The 15,879-nt window shown below is 48.2% G+C and overlaps 1 protein-coding gene across 1 annotated transcript; it reads right to left on the bottom strand.

Annotated features, from left to right (window-relative positions):
- Positions 1 to 178: 178 nt before the first annotated feature.
- On the bottom strand, positions 179 to 3,422 carry gja4 (gap junction protein alpha 4; the record flags this gene model as incomplete). The annotated part of the gene is made up of 2 exons (XM_079749953.1): positions 3,334 to 3,422; positions 179 to 1,415 (listed from the first exon to the last, which is right to left on the bottom strand). Exon 2 carries the CDS (start codon positions 1,361 to 1,363, stop codon positions 179 to 181), a length of 1,185 nt encoding a protein of 394 aa, XP_079606079.1. The 5' UTR covers positions 1,364 to 1,415; positions 3,334 to 3,422.
- Positions 3,423 to 15,879: the final 12,457 nt, after the last annotated feature.

The following is a 15,879-nucleotide window of genomic DNA, read 5'->3' as shown; positions in this document are numbered from 1 at the left end:
TCACTGAACAGAGATTTCTTTCTCATTTTTCACCGCATCACACTCACAGATGTGTAAATATCTCTCTCCCTCTCTCCCTCTCTCTCTCTCTCTCTATATATATATATATATATATATATATGAGGTATAAAAAAGGATGTTCATGGACTTAATTGGCCTCCAGATGGAGATACCAGCATCATACATAGTGTTTCAGCTTGGCGTGGACTTTGTGGTTGTCCTTTCTGTGTTTCCCGTGGACGTGCTTCTTCACGTGGGCCCTGGGGGAATGTGTGCTGCGCATCCCGCCCAAGCAGTTCAGATAGCTGGGCGGGATGTCGCTCTCGCTGTCTCCCCCTCCCCCGCCGGACCCCCAGTTCACCTCGGACCTCAGGGTGTCCACCACCACGTAGCTCCTGGGGGGCTCGGGGTAGCCCTCTCCGGGGACGGCGGGGCGGTACAAAGGGGCTTCTTGCGCCGGAAGTGTGATCGGGGTGTGGTCTCCCCCCGGTCGCCGCGACGACGGCGAGGTGGCGCCGCGGCGGTAGCGCTTCTCCAGCCGCTCGGAGACGGCCAGCTGGAGCAGGTGGAGGAGCTCCACCAGGTTCAGGAGCAGGGAGAGGCCGGCGATGGCCTGCGTGTAGATGGTGAAGATGGTCTTCTCGGTGGGGCGCGACACGAAGCAGTCCACCGTGTGGGGGCAGGGCAGCCCCACGCACTCGTAGCGCGCCGCGATCACGAAGCCGTCGTACAACACCCACAGGCCGGCCATGAAGCCCGCCTCCAGGAGCACGGTGACGGAGACGCTGACGGTGTACACCCCCAGCAGCCTCCCCTTCAGCCTCGGAGACTCCGACGCCTCCTTGGCGGCTTTGCCGGCGTTCCCTCGCAAGCCTTCTTCCTCGTCCCCCTCTTCCTGGATGACCTCCAGTCCCTTCCCGTTCCTAGCCGCCCTCGCCCCGGAGGGCGCCTCCGTCGCGCCTTGGCCCCGCCCCTCTTGTTGCTCCGCCCTCTCCCCCTCCCCCATCCCGTCTGCCTCCGCCTCCTCCTCCTCCTTTGCGTCGGACTGGTCCTTGGCCGTGCGCACCGCCAGGTAGCCGAAGTAGAAGATGGTGGGCGTGGAGACGAAGATGACCTGCAGCACGAAGTAGCGGAAGTGGGAGATGGGGAAGGCGCGGTCGTAGCACACCGATTCGCAGCCGGGCTGCTCCGTGTTGCACACAAAGTTGCACTGCTCGTCGTCCCAGGCCGACTCGGCGGCCACGCCCAGCACCAGCATGCGGAACAGGAGGAGCACGGTGAGCCACACGCGGCCCACGCGCGTCGAGTGCTCCTGGCCCTCCTCTAGCAGGTGCTCCAGGAAGGACCAGTCTGCCCGGGACATGGTCCCCCACCGCCACGAGCCTGGTGGGACCTGGCTGGGGGGAGGAGTGGGGCTGGGGGTGGATGTGGAGGAGAAGAAGGCGGAAGGAAATGGGGGGGGGAGTGGATGGAGGGGGGAGATCAAAGGATGTGAATAAGGGGAAGAGAGAGAGAGAGAGAGAGAGGGGAGAGAGAGAGAGAGGAGAGAGAGAGAGGAGAGAGAGAGAGAGAGAGAGAGAGAGAGAGCGAGAGAGAGAGAGGGGAGAGAGAGAGAGCGAGAGAGAGAGAGGGAGAGAGAGAGAGAGAGAGAGAGAGAGGAGAGAGAGAGAGAGAGAGAGAGAGAGAGAGAGAGAGAGAGAGAGAGAGGGGAGGAGATGGAAGAGAAATTGAGAGAAAAAGAGAGTGAAATAGAAAGGTAGGGACAGAGTGAAAAGGGTAGAGTTGTAAAGGGAGATAGAGGTGACGGAGGAAGGATTAGATAAGATGTATTTTTTTCACTCACATTGTAGAGCAGCCCGTCTCCTTGTGAGACAAATCAACTTGAAGCTGAAACTCATAGGCACCATATGTTTTCCTCTTCCCTGGGTTTGGATAACGGTGTGATAAAAGGTGTTTGATGTTTACCGTAGGCAACCAACCAAGGATTTGAGTTTCTCCTTAACGCGACCACATAAGTATGTCTGTTTTTCTTTACTATTCTGGAACAGAACAGGTCCTCTTATTTATTATTCCATGACCTCACAGCAACATCAGACTTCCACAAGCCTCCTCTAAACAAAGTGTGTGTGTGTGTGTGTGTGTGTGTGTGTGTGTGTGTGTGTGCGTGTGTGTGTGTGTGTGTGTGTGTGTGTGTGTGTGTGTGTGTGTGTGTGTGTGTGTGTGTGTGTGTGTGTAGTATGCTACCATGTGATGAAGCCATAAAAGTAAAACAGAAATAAAAAGAATACTGTACTGGCTATTTAATGTTTACGACACGTTACTAATGCATGTATCTGCTCAATTAAATGTCTCTGACATGAATCTATTAGCTTGATGAATCCATCAAAAGAAATGCCCTGGAAATGGCAAGTTGTGTTTGCTCATACAAACATTGTCTCATTTACATTTACATTTAGGGGATTTAGCAGACGCTTTTATCCAAAGCGACTTACAATAAGTACATTTGTTACAATAAGTACATTTGTCATAAGAAGTGAAACAATATATCGCTGTCGGTACAGTAAAGATGTTCATAGAACCAAGTGCAAGTATAACATTCGCTAGGCTAACCCATTCCCCGTGTAAAGCAATGATAGCAGCTACTGTAGATGCTACACAATTAAGTACCTCATTGTTGATCTCATTGTGGATCACTGTTATATACTAGAAATATTCACACACACACACACCATATAGAGATCCACACACACACACACGTCATATATACACACATACACACAGGGTGCGATTTGCCGGTGGGGATGGTGGGGATTATCCCCCCCTCTGGTTTACACGTCCTACCCTCTGCTGAATTATTTTTATCCTCGGTGGGGATAAAAATTATCCCCCCCACCCAAAGTATTTTCACCATTACATCGTAATAATTAACAACCAAAATACACAGGGTCCGTCTTCATTTTGAAACATTTTAAAATGTTTCTCAAAATTATCCCCCCCTCTGGTTTTTTCACAAATCGCACCCTGCATACACATAAACTCTCGTGGCCACATGAACCTCTGAATACAACAGCCTGGAGTCTTGTGTATTTACTTTGGCTTAGTTCTGTGCTTGTCAGTTATTAGTTTTCGTCTTGAAAAAAGACAAACACAACATATAACTCCATTGGACCCTTCGATACACCAGCTCTCACCTGTAAGCCTATGCTCAACAATTTGATGTGATCGAAATACTGAAAATCTGTCCGAGTCTCGGTTTATAGGATACTGTTTGTTAATTCTAGTTTGACAAACGGTGAAAGAGATTTCATTAATGATGCTCGGGTGCGTTCTTACCTGTCTTCCTCTAAAAGCCCGGTTAGTCCCGTTGTTCGCGTGGTCTGTACCGCAGTAGGTTTACAACGTTGGATGTGAGTGTAGCCTAGGTCCGGTCTTCATAGCGCTGGTCTGACAGAGGCCAACTCTGTTTGCGATCTTCAAGGAGCGCTGTAATCGGAAAAAGTAGGGGGAACTTTCCCATGGCCCTCCCTCGGGATCCCAGTTTAGGAAACGAGCTGGAGGAACCTAAAATAGCTGCTATTCGCCCAGCCTTTTTCAATTGTAAAGATCATTGTGTTTGATGGTGTAAAACGTGTTTTGTTTTTGACTTGTGTTTTTTATTGTTTATAATTTTTTATTGTTTAAGATTTGTATTGGTGTGCAATATAACGTGAAGAGCATACCCATTGGGGAAAGTGAATAACTATTAATTAATGAGGGAACAGACTTATTAGATAAACGCATTAAAGAACCGGTATTTTTCCTTCATCCTCTTGTAATTATTTTTTTTATTCTGGATTCTTTCAGTAGGTTATTTGGCACGTATGCAACAAAGAGACCGCACGCAAAGTCCTGTAATTTCCCATTATTCCACGCAACGGCGCCAGTCGCCCTTTAGTTACTCAAGCCGTGTGACGTCAGGCCGATCAATGAGGCCTGAGGCCTAGGTTCTCTTTGCAAAGCGTTTGTAATAGGCCTAAATGTTTCCCCTAATTAAAAAGGAATATTGAAGAGTCAATCTAGTTTTGTTTTTAGCAGTAGTAAAACATTGGATTCTGATGCCTCAGCAATGCTCCACCCAACTGTCCTCCCTGCTCTAAGCTTTAATACACGGATTAGGCCTATCATACACAACCGCTGTCCTCGCTCCCCGCCTTGGTGTCTTCTCAGGGAATAAAATGGCAGTGATCCCCTCTGACACTTGTATCTTTCGGTTGACAGTTACATCCGCGGATGAACGGTTTACTAGGCCTAGACTTTGCCGTGTTCCGCTTTACCCGATCTCGATCAACATGTGTCGGTCAACATTGAGTTTACCTTTTTCGCAGAGGTGTCAGGATAAACACAGCTGTCGCTCATAGCACTAATGATGGGTCTGCTTCTTTGCATTGGATTCGGGAAATACACTACACTAGTGGAGCTAACACACATTGACTATTGCTGATGCGTTGTCACACATAAATGAAGCACCAAGCCAATGTTGGCCTAATGTTAGGGGCTATGCCCTGCTCTGTGAAAAGGGTTAATTTACTTCAAGCTGAACAGCTGGAGAACGCAAAGCTGTCGCATCGGCAACGGGTATTTAAATAAAGCACTTGGTGAGGAAGCCTAATTAAAGAGATTGATGAAGGGCTGGACTGTGATTGGCTGAGGGATGGGGGCTGCACCATCTAACTGTCTGGGTTTATTATCTCTGTGTGTGATAAGCATCTGTTTACAAAATTGCTGCATCATGAATGGAGAAACGCACTGGATTGAGCAACGAATTGTGTGCCATCAAATCAAACCCTCTTTTCATGGCTCGTGGCGGCTGAAGATTCATCGTCCATCACTCTTGGATCCTTCCATATACTCTCTTCCTGTCTTTGAGAAAGCACCATTCACCAAGTGTTGGATTGTTCAGTCGTTGTGCCATTTAGTGCAGTACAGAAACATGGTAGGAAGTAAAACTCTGCAATATGCACGTGCTGGTGGAACCACAGTCCTGCAGAAGGTTATCTATCTAGCTATCGATCTATCTATCAAACTATTTGTCTGTCTGTCTGTCCGTTTGTCTGTCAGTCTTCAAATCTATATGAATATATCTGTCTGTCCATCTATCTCTATATCTTTAAATCTATAAGCTTTTGTCGCAACTGGCCACTGCAATAGAAAGAGCAGTGTTAATTCAATTCAAGAACAAAACTTCAATACAAGTTCCCGGTTTCCCACCCAGCGGCCCCCTCAGGCTGTCCTGGTGTCCCCTGGTCTGGGGTGGTGTGTTAGGTCAATCGTTTCCTGTGTCCCCATCCCTTTCCCATGCGTCTCTCCGGGCCCCTCCTTACACCAGGGGGACCCGCTCCCTGACAGTCGGTATCGATCCGGGGCCGGGGCCTGTGCAGGGCAGCAGAGAATGCCACAAATGCCTCCATTCATTGGGAGGCCAATGACAGCTTCATTAGAAGAGGAGGACAAGGCAGATCCCCAGTGCTTCCTCCACATCAGAGGAAAAGCCCCAGAAGGATTGGAGGGATAGACCTGGGCACTGATCTCTATTTTTTCAAGATCTGTCGAAGAGGGGATCAATGTGTTTGTACAGCAGCACAGCAGCAGCTAATGTTTGGAGAGATTAGAGATGCAGAGATGCAGCTAGTGAGAGAGGGAGAGAGAGGGGAAGAGGTTGAGGGAGAGCGAGGGAGAGAGGGTGAGGGTGAGGGAGAGAGAGAGAGAGAGTGAGTGAGGGAGAGAGGGAGAAGACAGAGCGAGAGAGAGCAGACAGGGAGACAGTGTGAGCGAGAGGGAGAAGACAGAGAGAGAGATATTGAGAGAGAATGAGAGAAAGAGAGATAGAGAGAGAGAGAGAGAAGGGGAGACAGAGAGAGAGAGAGCGAGAGAGAGAGAGAGAGAGAGAGAGAGAGAGAGAGAGAGGTGGCTATCATTTACAACGGCCCTGGTGATTTACATTTCACAGAAAGCTCAGAATAATGTGTCCTTCATGGCGCCCCACAAGCAGAGTATAAATAGACATGAAGGTAACTAGAAATAACATCTTGTATTACTTGATACCAGATGGGATCTTACCAGCGCCCATGTTACAAACGGTCACTATTCTTCGAACACACTTGAGACTGTGTCTTGGTTCTGTTTTGGTATTCTTATAAGGTTTTCATATTTTTTACTCTAGCCGGAAATCAACGCCGCAATCAATTCACTTTCCATTCCATCAACCGTTATCCAACGTCAGGGTGCGTCAAGAGTGCAGTTTCTTATTGCTACCTCATCATTAAGCAGATGTTTTCATCCAAAGCAACATAGTGATTTTGCTCCATGTCAATGAGCAGGTAGGTGATTGGCATCTTGCTCAAGGATGCTTACACAGGCATACTTCAAAAATTGGGATTAAAACACTAAACAATATCCTTTCCTTACAATGTATTAACAGTGTTATCCTCTATGATCGATGTATGTAAGATGAGCCTGCATACCTAAATCACAGACCCACATTATCAAGTCTGTGTTTAGTGCTGGCCGGGTCCTTCGTACCTCCCATAACGACTTGGTTTGATGTGCTGTGAAATCCTACAAGGCACATGTGGCAGGTGGCTCAAGGCCAAGATCTAAATTGCATCTGTGATGAATGATGCATATTGCTGGAGCCAGGGTGGGGTGATTTGAGATGGGGGGGACGACGACAACGACATTGACGAAGACATGTTGCATTGTTGCCTGGCATTCTCATCCATTGCTGCTGAATTTTTGTTTACATATCGACCCAAAGTTCAGGCTCCACATATTTTCAAAGCAATTTGACAAAAGAGAGATGGTGGAGCCTTTTTTTTTTATTTTTTACATAACTTAAGAGAAACTCCATACCTTGGCCACTTAGGAGTGACGTGACGGGCGTGATTGGGATGATGCTCAGTGAAGTGCTATTGAGGGTAACTAGTCATTCGCTCCGCCAGAATGTCAGCACCACTTACTCTGGGTTCATTCGATGCAATTGATTCGAAAGTGTCAAGCACATGGCCAAAAACTGATACACACGCGCAAAGGCGTAGGAACCGGGGGGGACGGAGGGGACGTGTCCCCTCCAATATTGGAGACAGGCACATTTGTCCCACCTAAAAATTATACCAGGGGGAGAATAATATTTTATTTTATTTTGAAAGCGCAACACAGCGTCTTGTCACCGCTTCTTATTCTAAAAAACTGGATGATTGAGCGTGCATTTAAAGAATTGATTTGATATTAATCAGTTCATTACTGCCATTCAAAATGTGTTTTCCTTTACGTTTACAAATGTATCTTTTTAGTAGAATAAAATATATTTGTGAATTTTTTCAGTGTAGTTAATTTATGACATATTTCTGTATTTCAAACCATTAACGGATCTGTCAGGTTTCCGATATGTGTCCCCAATGTTAAACTCATTCCTACGCCCCTGCACACGCGACAGGAAAACAGACAGGAAAACAGACACGAAGAAGTCCGATAATACCCGTGGCGAACACGTCACGCACTGGTTTCACACGCCCCTGTCTGCAGCGCGACAGTGACGCTGACCGTGGTGCTGAAACCCTCGACAAGGCTCCACCGTGCGAGGCTCTCCGCTAGTTATGTTCTGAATTGAGTCATGGTCTTGTTTTCTTGTTAATGACAGCAACATGTTTTTAGGCCTACAACAATTTATAGCCTGTAACGAACAAATATTTTAGCTTGAACCCAGTAATTCTGCATTGTGTGTGTGTGTGTGTGTGTGTGTGTGTGTGTGCGTGCTTGTGCGTTTGTGTGTGTGTGTGTGTGTGTATGTGTGTGTATGTGTGTTTGTGTGTGTGTGTGTTTTTGTGTGCATGCGTGTTCGTCTGTGTGTGTGTGTGTGTGCGTGTGTTTGTTTGTGCGTTCGTGGGTGTGTGTGTGTGTGGGGGGGGGGGGCTGTTCAAAGAATTTTCCTTGCTGTCTGACTGCGCTCTCTGACTTCTCATGGGTAGCAACGTCTCTGTGGGAGAACTGGCGCTGAATTAATTTACGCAGCATCTGAGAAATTAACACCGAAGGCGTCGTGGCTGCTGTTAAAGTGACGTGCTGCAACGCTGCTCCCGTCAAGGCACGAGGGGAAAAAAACACCGAGGCCTCTTTTGGATGCATGAACTCACTGCTACTCAGGGCTGCGGTGTGCAGCGTGACTCTGATAAAGGAGTGACTTCACTTGCAAGGTGATGATGAATCACATAGTTGAGTGTGGATTTTTTTTTAATCAGCATCGCCTATCCAAGACAATCTGCATAGCCCAGATTAAAAAACAGCCCAGCAGATAATTGTAGCCATAATTTCCAATCATAACGGAAAACACACAATAAAGAAACGACCCCCGAGCTATCAAATTGAATTTAATGTTCTTCTTCGATCTACCCTCCCTCTCTCTCTCTCTCTCTCTCTCTCTCTCTCTCTCTCTCTCTCTCTCTCTCTCTCTCTCTCTCTCTCTCTCTCTCTCTGATTCTCTCTTTCTAATTCTCTATCTCGTGCGTGCGTAGTGCACGAAATGCCTTTCGCTCCACTGTGCTCTGACCCATTTACAGCCTAAGTTAAACGCTCTATTTGATGGCGTATCCAGGGTGGGAGCCGCGTTTAAATGTGCAGCTCGATTACATCACTGAAAGGAAGGGCAACGCCGCTACAAACACACTTTTCTATAGAGATAATCGATATAGTCTCGTCTGAGTTTTTTTTCTCCTACAACCATCAATGACACATTATTATTTAACGCCCATTAAGCTTTTCAATTAAAAGGTGTAACCCTTCCAGATGCACGTTTATGTTATTGGCCTACTGTAGGTATACTGTATGTCTACACTATATACGCCTGAGTGTGTTTATGTCCGTGTACATGTGTTTAAGAGAGAGAGAGAGAGAGAGAGAGAGAGAGAGAGAGAGAGAGAGAGAGAGAGAGAGAGAGAGAGAGAGAGAGAGAGGGAGGGAGAGAGAGAGAGAGAAAGCGAGAGAGAGAGAGAGAGAGAGAGAGAGAGAGAGAGACGGTTTATTTACCTCCCCCCCTCCTAACAACTAGGAGCCGCAGGAGTGCAGAGGACCAATCGCTCGCTGTCCTGCTGCTTCGTCCTCTCGTTGGGGAAGTGAGAGCTCAGCTCAGCTCACTCGGCGACCGGCGGAGAAGTTAACGGAGCTGCCACGTGAAGCGACCGCTGGCTCTCTCCGTATCCCCTCGACGCGGGAGCAGCTGCAGCTGCGGAATACCGTCGGCTGCCTGTTTGACCGAAGGGTTCGTCTCTGAAACCGTCGGCATCTCGAGGTAAGAAGAAGCTTATTACGAGGTTTGGGGAATGCGGGTGAGAGGAGATGAAGCGGTTGCAGGTTATTCTATACGCAGATGTTTCCTTGCCATTGGCTCCACGTTGCCGTGCGTGAGCCCATGCATGGTCATGCTTGGGTCTTCAATATCTCTTTGTGTTCGTGTTTGGATTGCCTTGCTCAATGATGATGTGGTCGCCGACGTGATTGGCTTTCGGAGCGCTCGTGTCCTGGGCTCACAGCTGTGTCAACTTGACAGCCTATCTAGAAGTTGCACCATTCCGCACGCAGTGGGGTTGTTTGAGCAAAATGATTCCTGCAGGACAACCGGAATTTCAAAGCCCATCTATTGGAAATGGCCTCGAGATCTCGGAACGAGCTTAATCGGAGCGTAAATGTTCTCTGAACCGTGAAGGCAATCGTGTAGCATGGCTGTGTGTCTTGTGTGTGTGTGTGTGTGTGTGTGTGTGTGTGTGTGTGTGTGTGTGTGTGTGTGTGTGTGTGTGTGTGTGTGTGTGTGTGTGTGTGTGTGTGTGTGTGTGTGTGTGTGTGTGTGTGTGCGTGTGTGTGTTTGTTATGTGTCCCGGGGTGGAATTCGCCAACGCTTCTCTGTTGGGGCATCACTTTTACCTAGCAAGCGGTGGAGAGAGTAATCACACAGGAGGAATAGCGTACAACCAGCGGGGACGCGGGCTACACCGATGGGATGAGGTCCGCAAGACCACCCTGGTGTACGAATCCACACGAGTGGAAAAAAAAAAAAAGGCTATTCGTATAACGCAATGTAGACCCCACAAAACCGTCCTAGCGCTAGTCCCTAATGGCGACCCCCACTCTCAGCCAGCACGCCGATAATCAATAACGAATCGTGCATGCAAAAGCCAAAAGCATGCATTTCTATTTCCCGCCCATTTCTATGCACTTCGCCAAAAGACGTGACACTGAAACTATCGCTGCAAGTCCTCGAGCCGCTGGCTTAAGCTCCCATCCCGTCCGACCGAGCAGTGTGCACACCGCCGTCTGCCTCAGCCTCATCGACACGGGGGCTCCATGGACGGAGGTCCCGTCGAACCGTGGGCTAGCCTACGCATGAGGTATAAACACGAACCGATCTCAAAGTGCGTTTGGGACCAAAGAGGGCCTGCTGCAGTGTGGTGGTCTTACACTGTTGTCATTTTGGTCCGGTGTCAAAAAAAATAAGTGGTTGGAGAATGTGTCCCGTCTCCCCTGAGAAGGCATGGAAACATCTGTTGTGAAAAAAATGTGTCAGTTACCGCCCATTCTTCCCATATCAAAGGCACAGCATTTGCTATTTGGCACATTCATCTTTCTCTGAAGAAATCCTATGCCTTTCAGAAATGTCACACCAGTGTGGCATTGATTTCACTTAATTTGTTTTTTTAAAAAAAGCCCAATTTTCCCATTTGGCAAATTGCATATGTGCAGATTAACCAGGCATTGAGTGCTATGGGGAGTTATGGAGCGTGATTGGGCGAAGGCGTGTGTGTGTGTTTGTTCATGGATTTTCGTCTGCTGCTAGATTGATTACTCCAGCAACATCCGAGCTGTATCTCTCTGGGCGAAAAGTGTATGCTCGTGTAGGGGCGCGGGGCAGCTCTTCAGGCCTTCACGCTCTGTTGCTCTGGTGTGAAATACTGGAATGGGGGGATGTTTCATCACGACGCAGGGGCCACACACTGGCTCATATCTCCCAGTATTAATGGGCAGTACATCAAGCGTACAGACCGCCGTTTGCCAATGCTCTGTCTCTTAACTCGCCCCCGTCCGGCCCTGCCCCCCCCTGTTTTTCTCTCCCTAAGTTAGTACAGGGCTCGGCTTGGCTCATAAAGAGGCCATTTTGCATATTGCATGTCAATAAAGCACTCAACTCTGGCGCTGGGCTCAGAATTGGTCTCTTACGGTCAGGGGCAGGCAGCCAGTACAGTACAGTACAGTACAGTACAGTACAGAACAGTACAGTACAGTACAGTACATCTGTGCTGGCTTTTTTTTCTCTCTGTGAAAAAGGATAGCTACACTGGCCTGTTTGACCCTCAGAAGTCTGTCGTGGCTGCAGGGTTAATTCTTTGCCAACACCCGTTGGTCAATCGGGGTCAAACGGTCAAAAACAGAAGCAACAATTGAATGACATTGAAGGATGTACATTGTGATCCTGTTTTACACCCTGTGTCCTTCATAATCAAAAAAAAACAACTCATATTTTGTAAGCTGCCACTCACAAGAAAAAATGCCTTGTCTTGTCTTGTCTGTGTTGTCCGTACGATGAGACTAGTATGACCACAGGTTAGCGTTTCTACTGATGAGAAGCCTGCGTGTTCAGGTATAGTGAATTGGTGGATAGGCTGGTTTAATTTTACCCTATTCCATACAGCTCTAACCAGCAGCGATGTCTCAGCGGGTGAGCAGAAACTACTGCCATGGTTACGGGAGGAGAGACGGACATACCGGAATTACGTGCGAAATTAACCGCTATGTGTTTGACGGCAGGGTATTTCACAATCCGTGAGGCTGGAATTAAACCAAAAGAGTGAGAACAGCACCAGAACCAGACCCAGCCATATCCCATGGTTATGTGGGACGCACACACACACACACACATGCGCGCGCACACACACACACACACACACACACACACACACACACACACACACACACACACACACACACACACACACACACACACACAAACACGCACCATGATGTAATCAGAGAAAGATCTCCCGTGAGTGTGACCCATTCGAGGGTCTCGTCTGGGGGCCTCTCACTAACACCGCTGAGCCCGCGTGGAGCCCGCGTGGAGCTTCTCCCCGGGACGGAGAATGCGGCGAGCGCTGGGGCTAACGAGGCGAGGGGTAATGGCGTTACGTCGCCCAGTGGAGAGGCAATGTTTGCCGGCGTTCGCGCTAGTCAACTGTTCTCTGATGTGCTTTTCCCCCGCACTCTGCAGCGCACCAAGTGCTCCCTCTGCCTCAGCCGCATCACTCGTGTGTGTGTGTGTGTGTGTGTGTGTGTGTGTTTGTGTGTGTGTGTTTGGTTGTTTGTGTGTGTGTGTGTGTTTGTTTGTGTGTGTGTGTAATATGTATCTATCTGTGCATTTATGTGTGCGTGTGTGCTTAATTGTGTGTGTGTAATATGTATGTATGTGTGCATATTTGTGTGTGTGTGTGTGTTTGTGCATATTTGTCTGTGTTTGTGTGTGCTTGTGCGGGACTTGGATGGGGAATTAGGTGGCGTTTGTGCCAGCTCCCCCCTTCAGCTTGTTCCTGGTTGAATGGCGGCGTGAGAGAAGGAGTGGCGGCCTGATTATGGGTTTCATGGAGAACTGCCGCAGAGTGATCACTGAACACTTTGTGCACAGAGAGAAAGAGAGAGAGAGAGAGAGAGAGAGAGAGAGAGAGAGAGAGAGAGAGAGAGAGAGAGAGAGAGAGAGAGAGAGAGAGAGATTGACAGAGACAGACAGACAGACAGACAGACAGACAGACAGACAGACAGGCAGGCAGGCAGGCAGGCAGGCAGGCAGACAGGCAGACAGACAGACAGACAGACAGACAGACAGACAGAGAGACTGCAGCTCGAGTGCCTTTGAAATATATGACCATACTTTCAATCACATATTGATGGAGGACTTGGACTTTGTTTGTATGTTTGTGTCAGTGTGTGCTTGTGTTTGTGTTTGCGTCTACGTTGATCTGAATATGTGCATACTTACGGTATTAGCTGCAATCGCTTTTTCTACCTCAGGAGCAGTGCGTTCATATTTTATTAATAGAAAATAAATTCAGCTGAGTAAATATGTGTGTTTGTGCGTCCGTGTGTGTGCATGTATGTGTGTGTGTGTCTGTGTGTGTGTGTATGAGTGCGAGTGGATTACTTTGTCAACGCCCATGTCAGTCCCTTGGGTGCCCAGCGAAATCAGGCACCCTGGACATCACAGCGTGACGAGAGACGTGTTGCCGAGCTGTGGCCCAGAGAGGACCTGCGTTGGTTTTGCTTGTGGCTCTGCGTACTGTCTCTACTCAGGAGGGACACACAAGCCCATCTACCATGATACCCCCATGCTGAGTCGTCACTCGAGGAGGAGAATTTAAATACAGCTCAAGAATTTGTAGCGAAGTGGTGATGTCTGTCCACCCAGGCCTTCCATCTCCCTCTGCGACTCGGTCGAAGTGAGCGTAATTCACAGCACGCGTTTTCACAACACGTTTTCCTAAAAACCAACATGTTTGTCCAAAACAAACACATTTTCTGCAAATTTCCTAAAAAAGGAAGCAAACATGAAACATTTGAAAATACAATGCCATGGATGAATGTGACCTGTGGGGAGGGAATCGCTTGGGTGGGGTCTGGGTGGGGTCTGGGTGGGGTCTAGGTAGGGTCTGGGTGGGGTCTGGGTGGGCTCTAGGTAGGGTCTTGGTGGGGTCTAGGTAGGGTCTGGGTGGGGTCTGGGTGGGGTCTGGGTGGGGTCTGGGTGGGGTCTGGGTGGGGTCTAGGTAGGGTCTGGGTGGGGTCTGGGTGGGGTCTAGGTAGGGTCTAGGTGGGCTCTAGGTAGGGTCTGGGTGGGCTCTAGGTAGGGTCTGGGTGGGCTCTAGGTAGGGTCTGGGTGGGGTCTGGGTGGGGTCTGGGTGGGGTCTGGCTGGGCTCTAGGTAGGGTCTGGGTGGGGTCTGGGTGGGGTCTGGGTGGGGTCTGGGTGGGCTCTAGGTAGGGTCTGGGTGGGCTCTAGGTAGGGTCTGGGTGGGGTCTGGGTGGGGTCTGGGTGGGCTCTAGGTAGGGTCTGGGTGGGGTCTGGGTGGGGTCTAGGTAGGGTCTGGGTGGGGTCTGGGTGGGGTCTGGGTAGGGTCTGGGTGGGGTCTGGGTGGGCTCTTGGGTAGCGTGTAGGTATGATCTGGGTGGGGTCTTAAGTAGAGATGGGCGATATGGCCTAAAATCCATATTGCGATATACATTGCAGCCTCTTGCGATAACGATATATATCACAATATAAAATCATAAAGTAACCGTTTCAGAACAGGTTACATAGACCCTAAGGAAAGCCAAACTGCTAAATGTATTTAAAAAAAGAGAAATATAGTATGTCATTTCGAGAACATTTATTGTGAAACACTGTAATCATACAACATAATGTTGCAGATAAATAAAATTAGTATTGGGTTTCTTTCCTTTAGTGCAAACCATTCTAAAAGGCACTACACTTAGTTTAAGTCCTTGGTTCTTAAATGCCACCCAAGATGCAGAGAACAGGAAAAACGGTTGTCTTTCTAGATAAGGAACAGACACTGTACCTACTGACAATTAGGGATGGGCATGATTAATTGATGATCGATCATTGATTGTTAAGATTTTTGTCGATTACTTGATATTTTTAACCATCAAAAGGAGGTTGACCCAGCCGGAGAGGTGGTCTCGGAGACGTTGCTCAACATGGAGCAAAGAGGAGACGGAACGTCTTTTGGATATTTGGGTCCGATATCCAAAAGACATTCCGTCTCCATTCCGACAAAAGCAAGTAAAAAGTATGCTGGAAAACATAACTTAAAAATGCCGATGCATTTAACACATTCCGAGTCAGGATGAGGGAGAAGGAGTTGGACCAGTCCGCAGATCAATGTATATCACGCTGGATATCCATGATTGTTTACTTTCACCGGTGCTTCCCCCCCTTTTTCTTTAACGCTTTACAACGCCCCAGACCTTTTTGTCCAATGATTTAACTCATTCAGACCGGATCACGCATCTGTGCGTGTTTACCTTTAAGACCGGATTGCGCATCAATGCGTGTTAACCATTAACCCATTTGTACCGGCTGCGCGGAGCAACATTGTATCTACTAGATACAATGTTGCGCCGCACAGCAGCCGGTACAAATGGGTTAACATTCTTTGCACACATGCAGGTTTGTTGACGAATTCTGGCACTGTTGCGAAAATTGCAATGTGAAAAGGAATTGCACCAAACCAAAAATTAAACATTGTATTTTGCGTCATCAACATGCATTATCGCGATAGAGCGATAGAATTAAAATCTCTATCGTAGGCCATTTTTTTAAAAAAATCTTTTATATCGTATATCGTTTATATCGCGCATTACTAGTCAAGTGGGTTCTTGGTGGGATCTTGGATACTGCTGAATAGTTTTATTGGGGGCCTATAGACGAAGGCCTGCAGCCCTCCATCATGGGTGGGTGTTTGTTGTGGTGGGTTCCAGATAACACCTTTGAATAGTGCTTCGTATTGTGGCTGTTTGGGTTCCTGACTGTTGCATCTTCCAGAGGGAAAGTCGTGTTCTTCTTCCCTTTTATGTTTACCGTTTTATCTGATTCATTCTATTTGTTCCCTTTCATCTTTTCCTCCTCATTCCTGTTGGCTTGTTGTTGATTTGTTACCTCCGTCCATCATTCTGTTCTAAATGTCTCCCCTCTGCGCACTAACCCACTTCTCATCGCCTCTCTCGCCATCATTTCCTCGGCTTTGGTTTATTTTCTCTCTCTTCTTCCTCCAGCCCCTCCTCCATTTCTTCATCTCTCGACCCCCGTCCATCTTCGT

The sequence above is a fragment of the Pollachius pollachius genome (genome assembly GCF_949987615.1).
Source record: "Pollachius pollachius genome assembly, chromosome: 13".
NCBI classification, from domain to species: Eukaryota; Metazoa; Chordata; class Actinopteri; order Gadiformes; family Gadidae; genus Pollachius; species Pollachius pollachius.
Note: the sequence above shows the minus strand (reverse complement) of the source record. Positions and strands in the feature narration are given on the sequence as shown.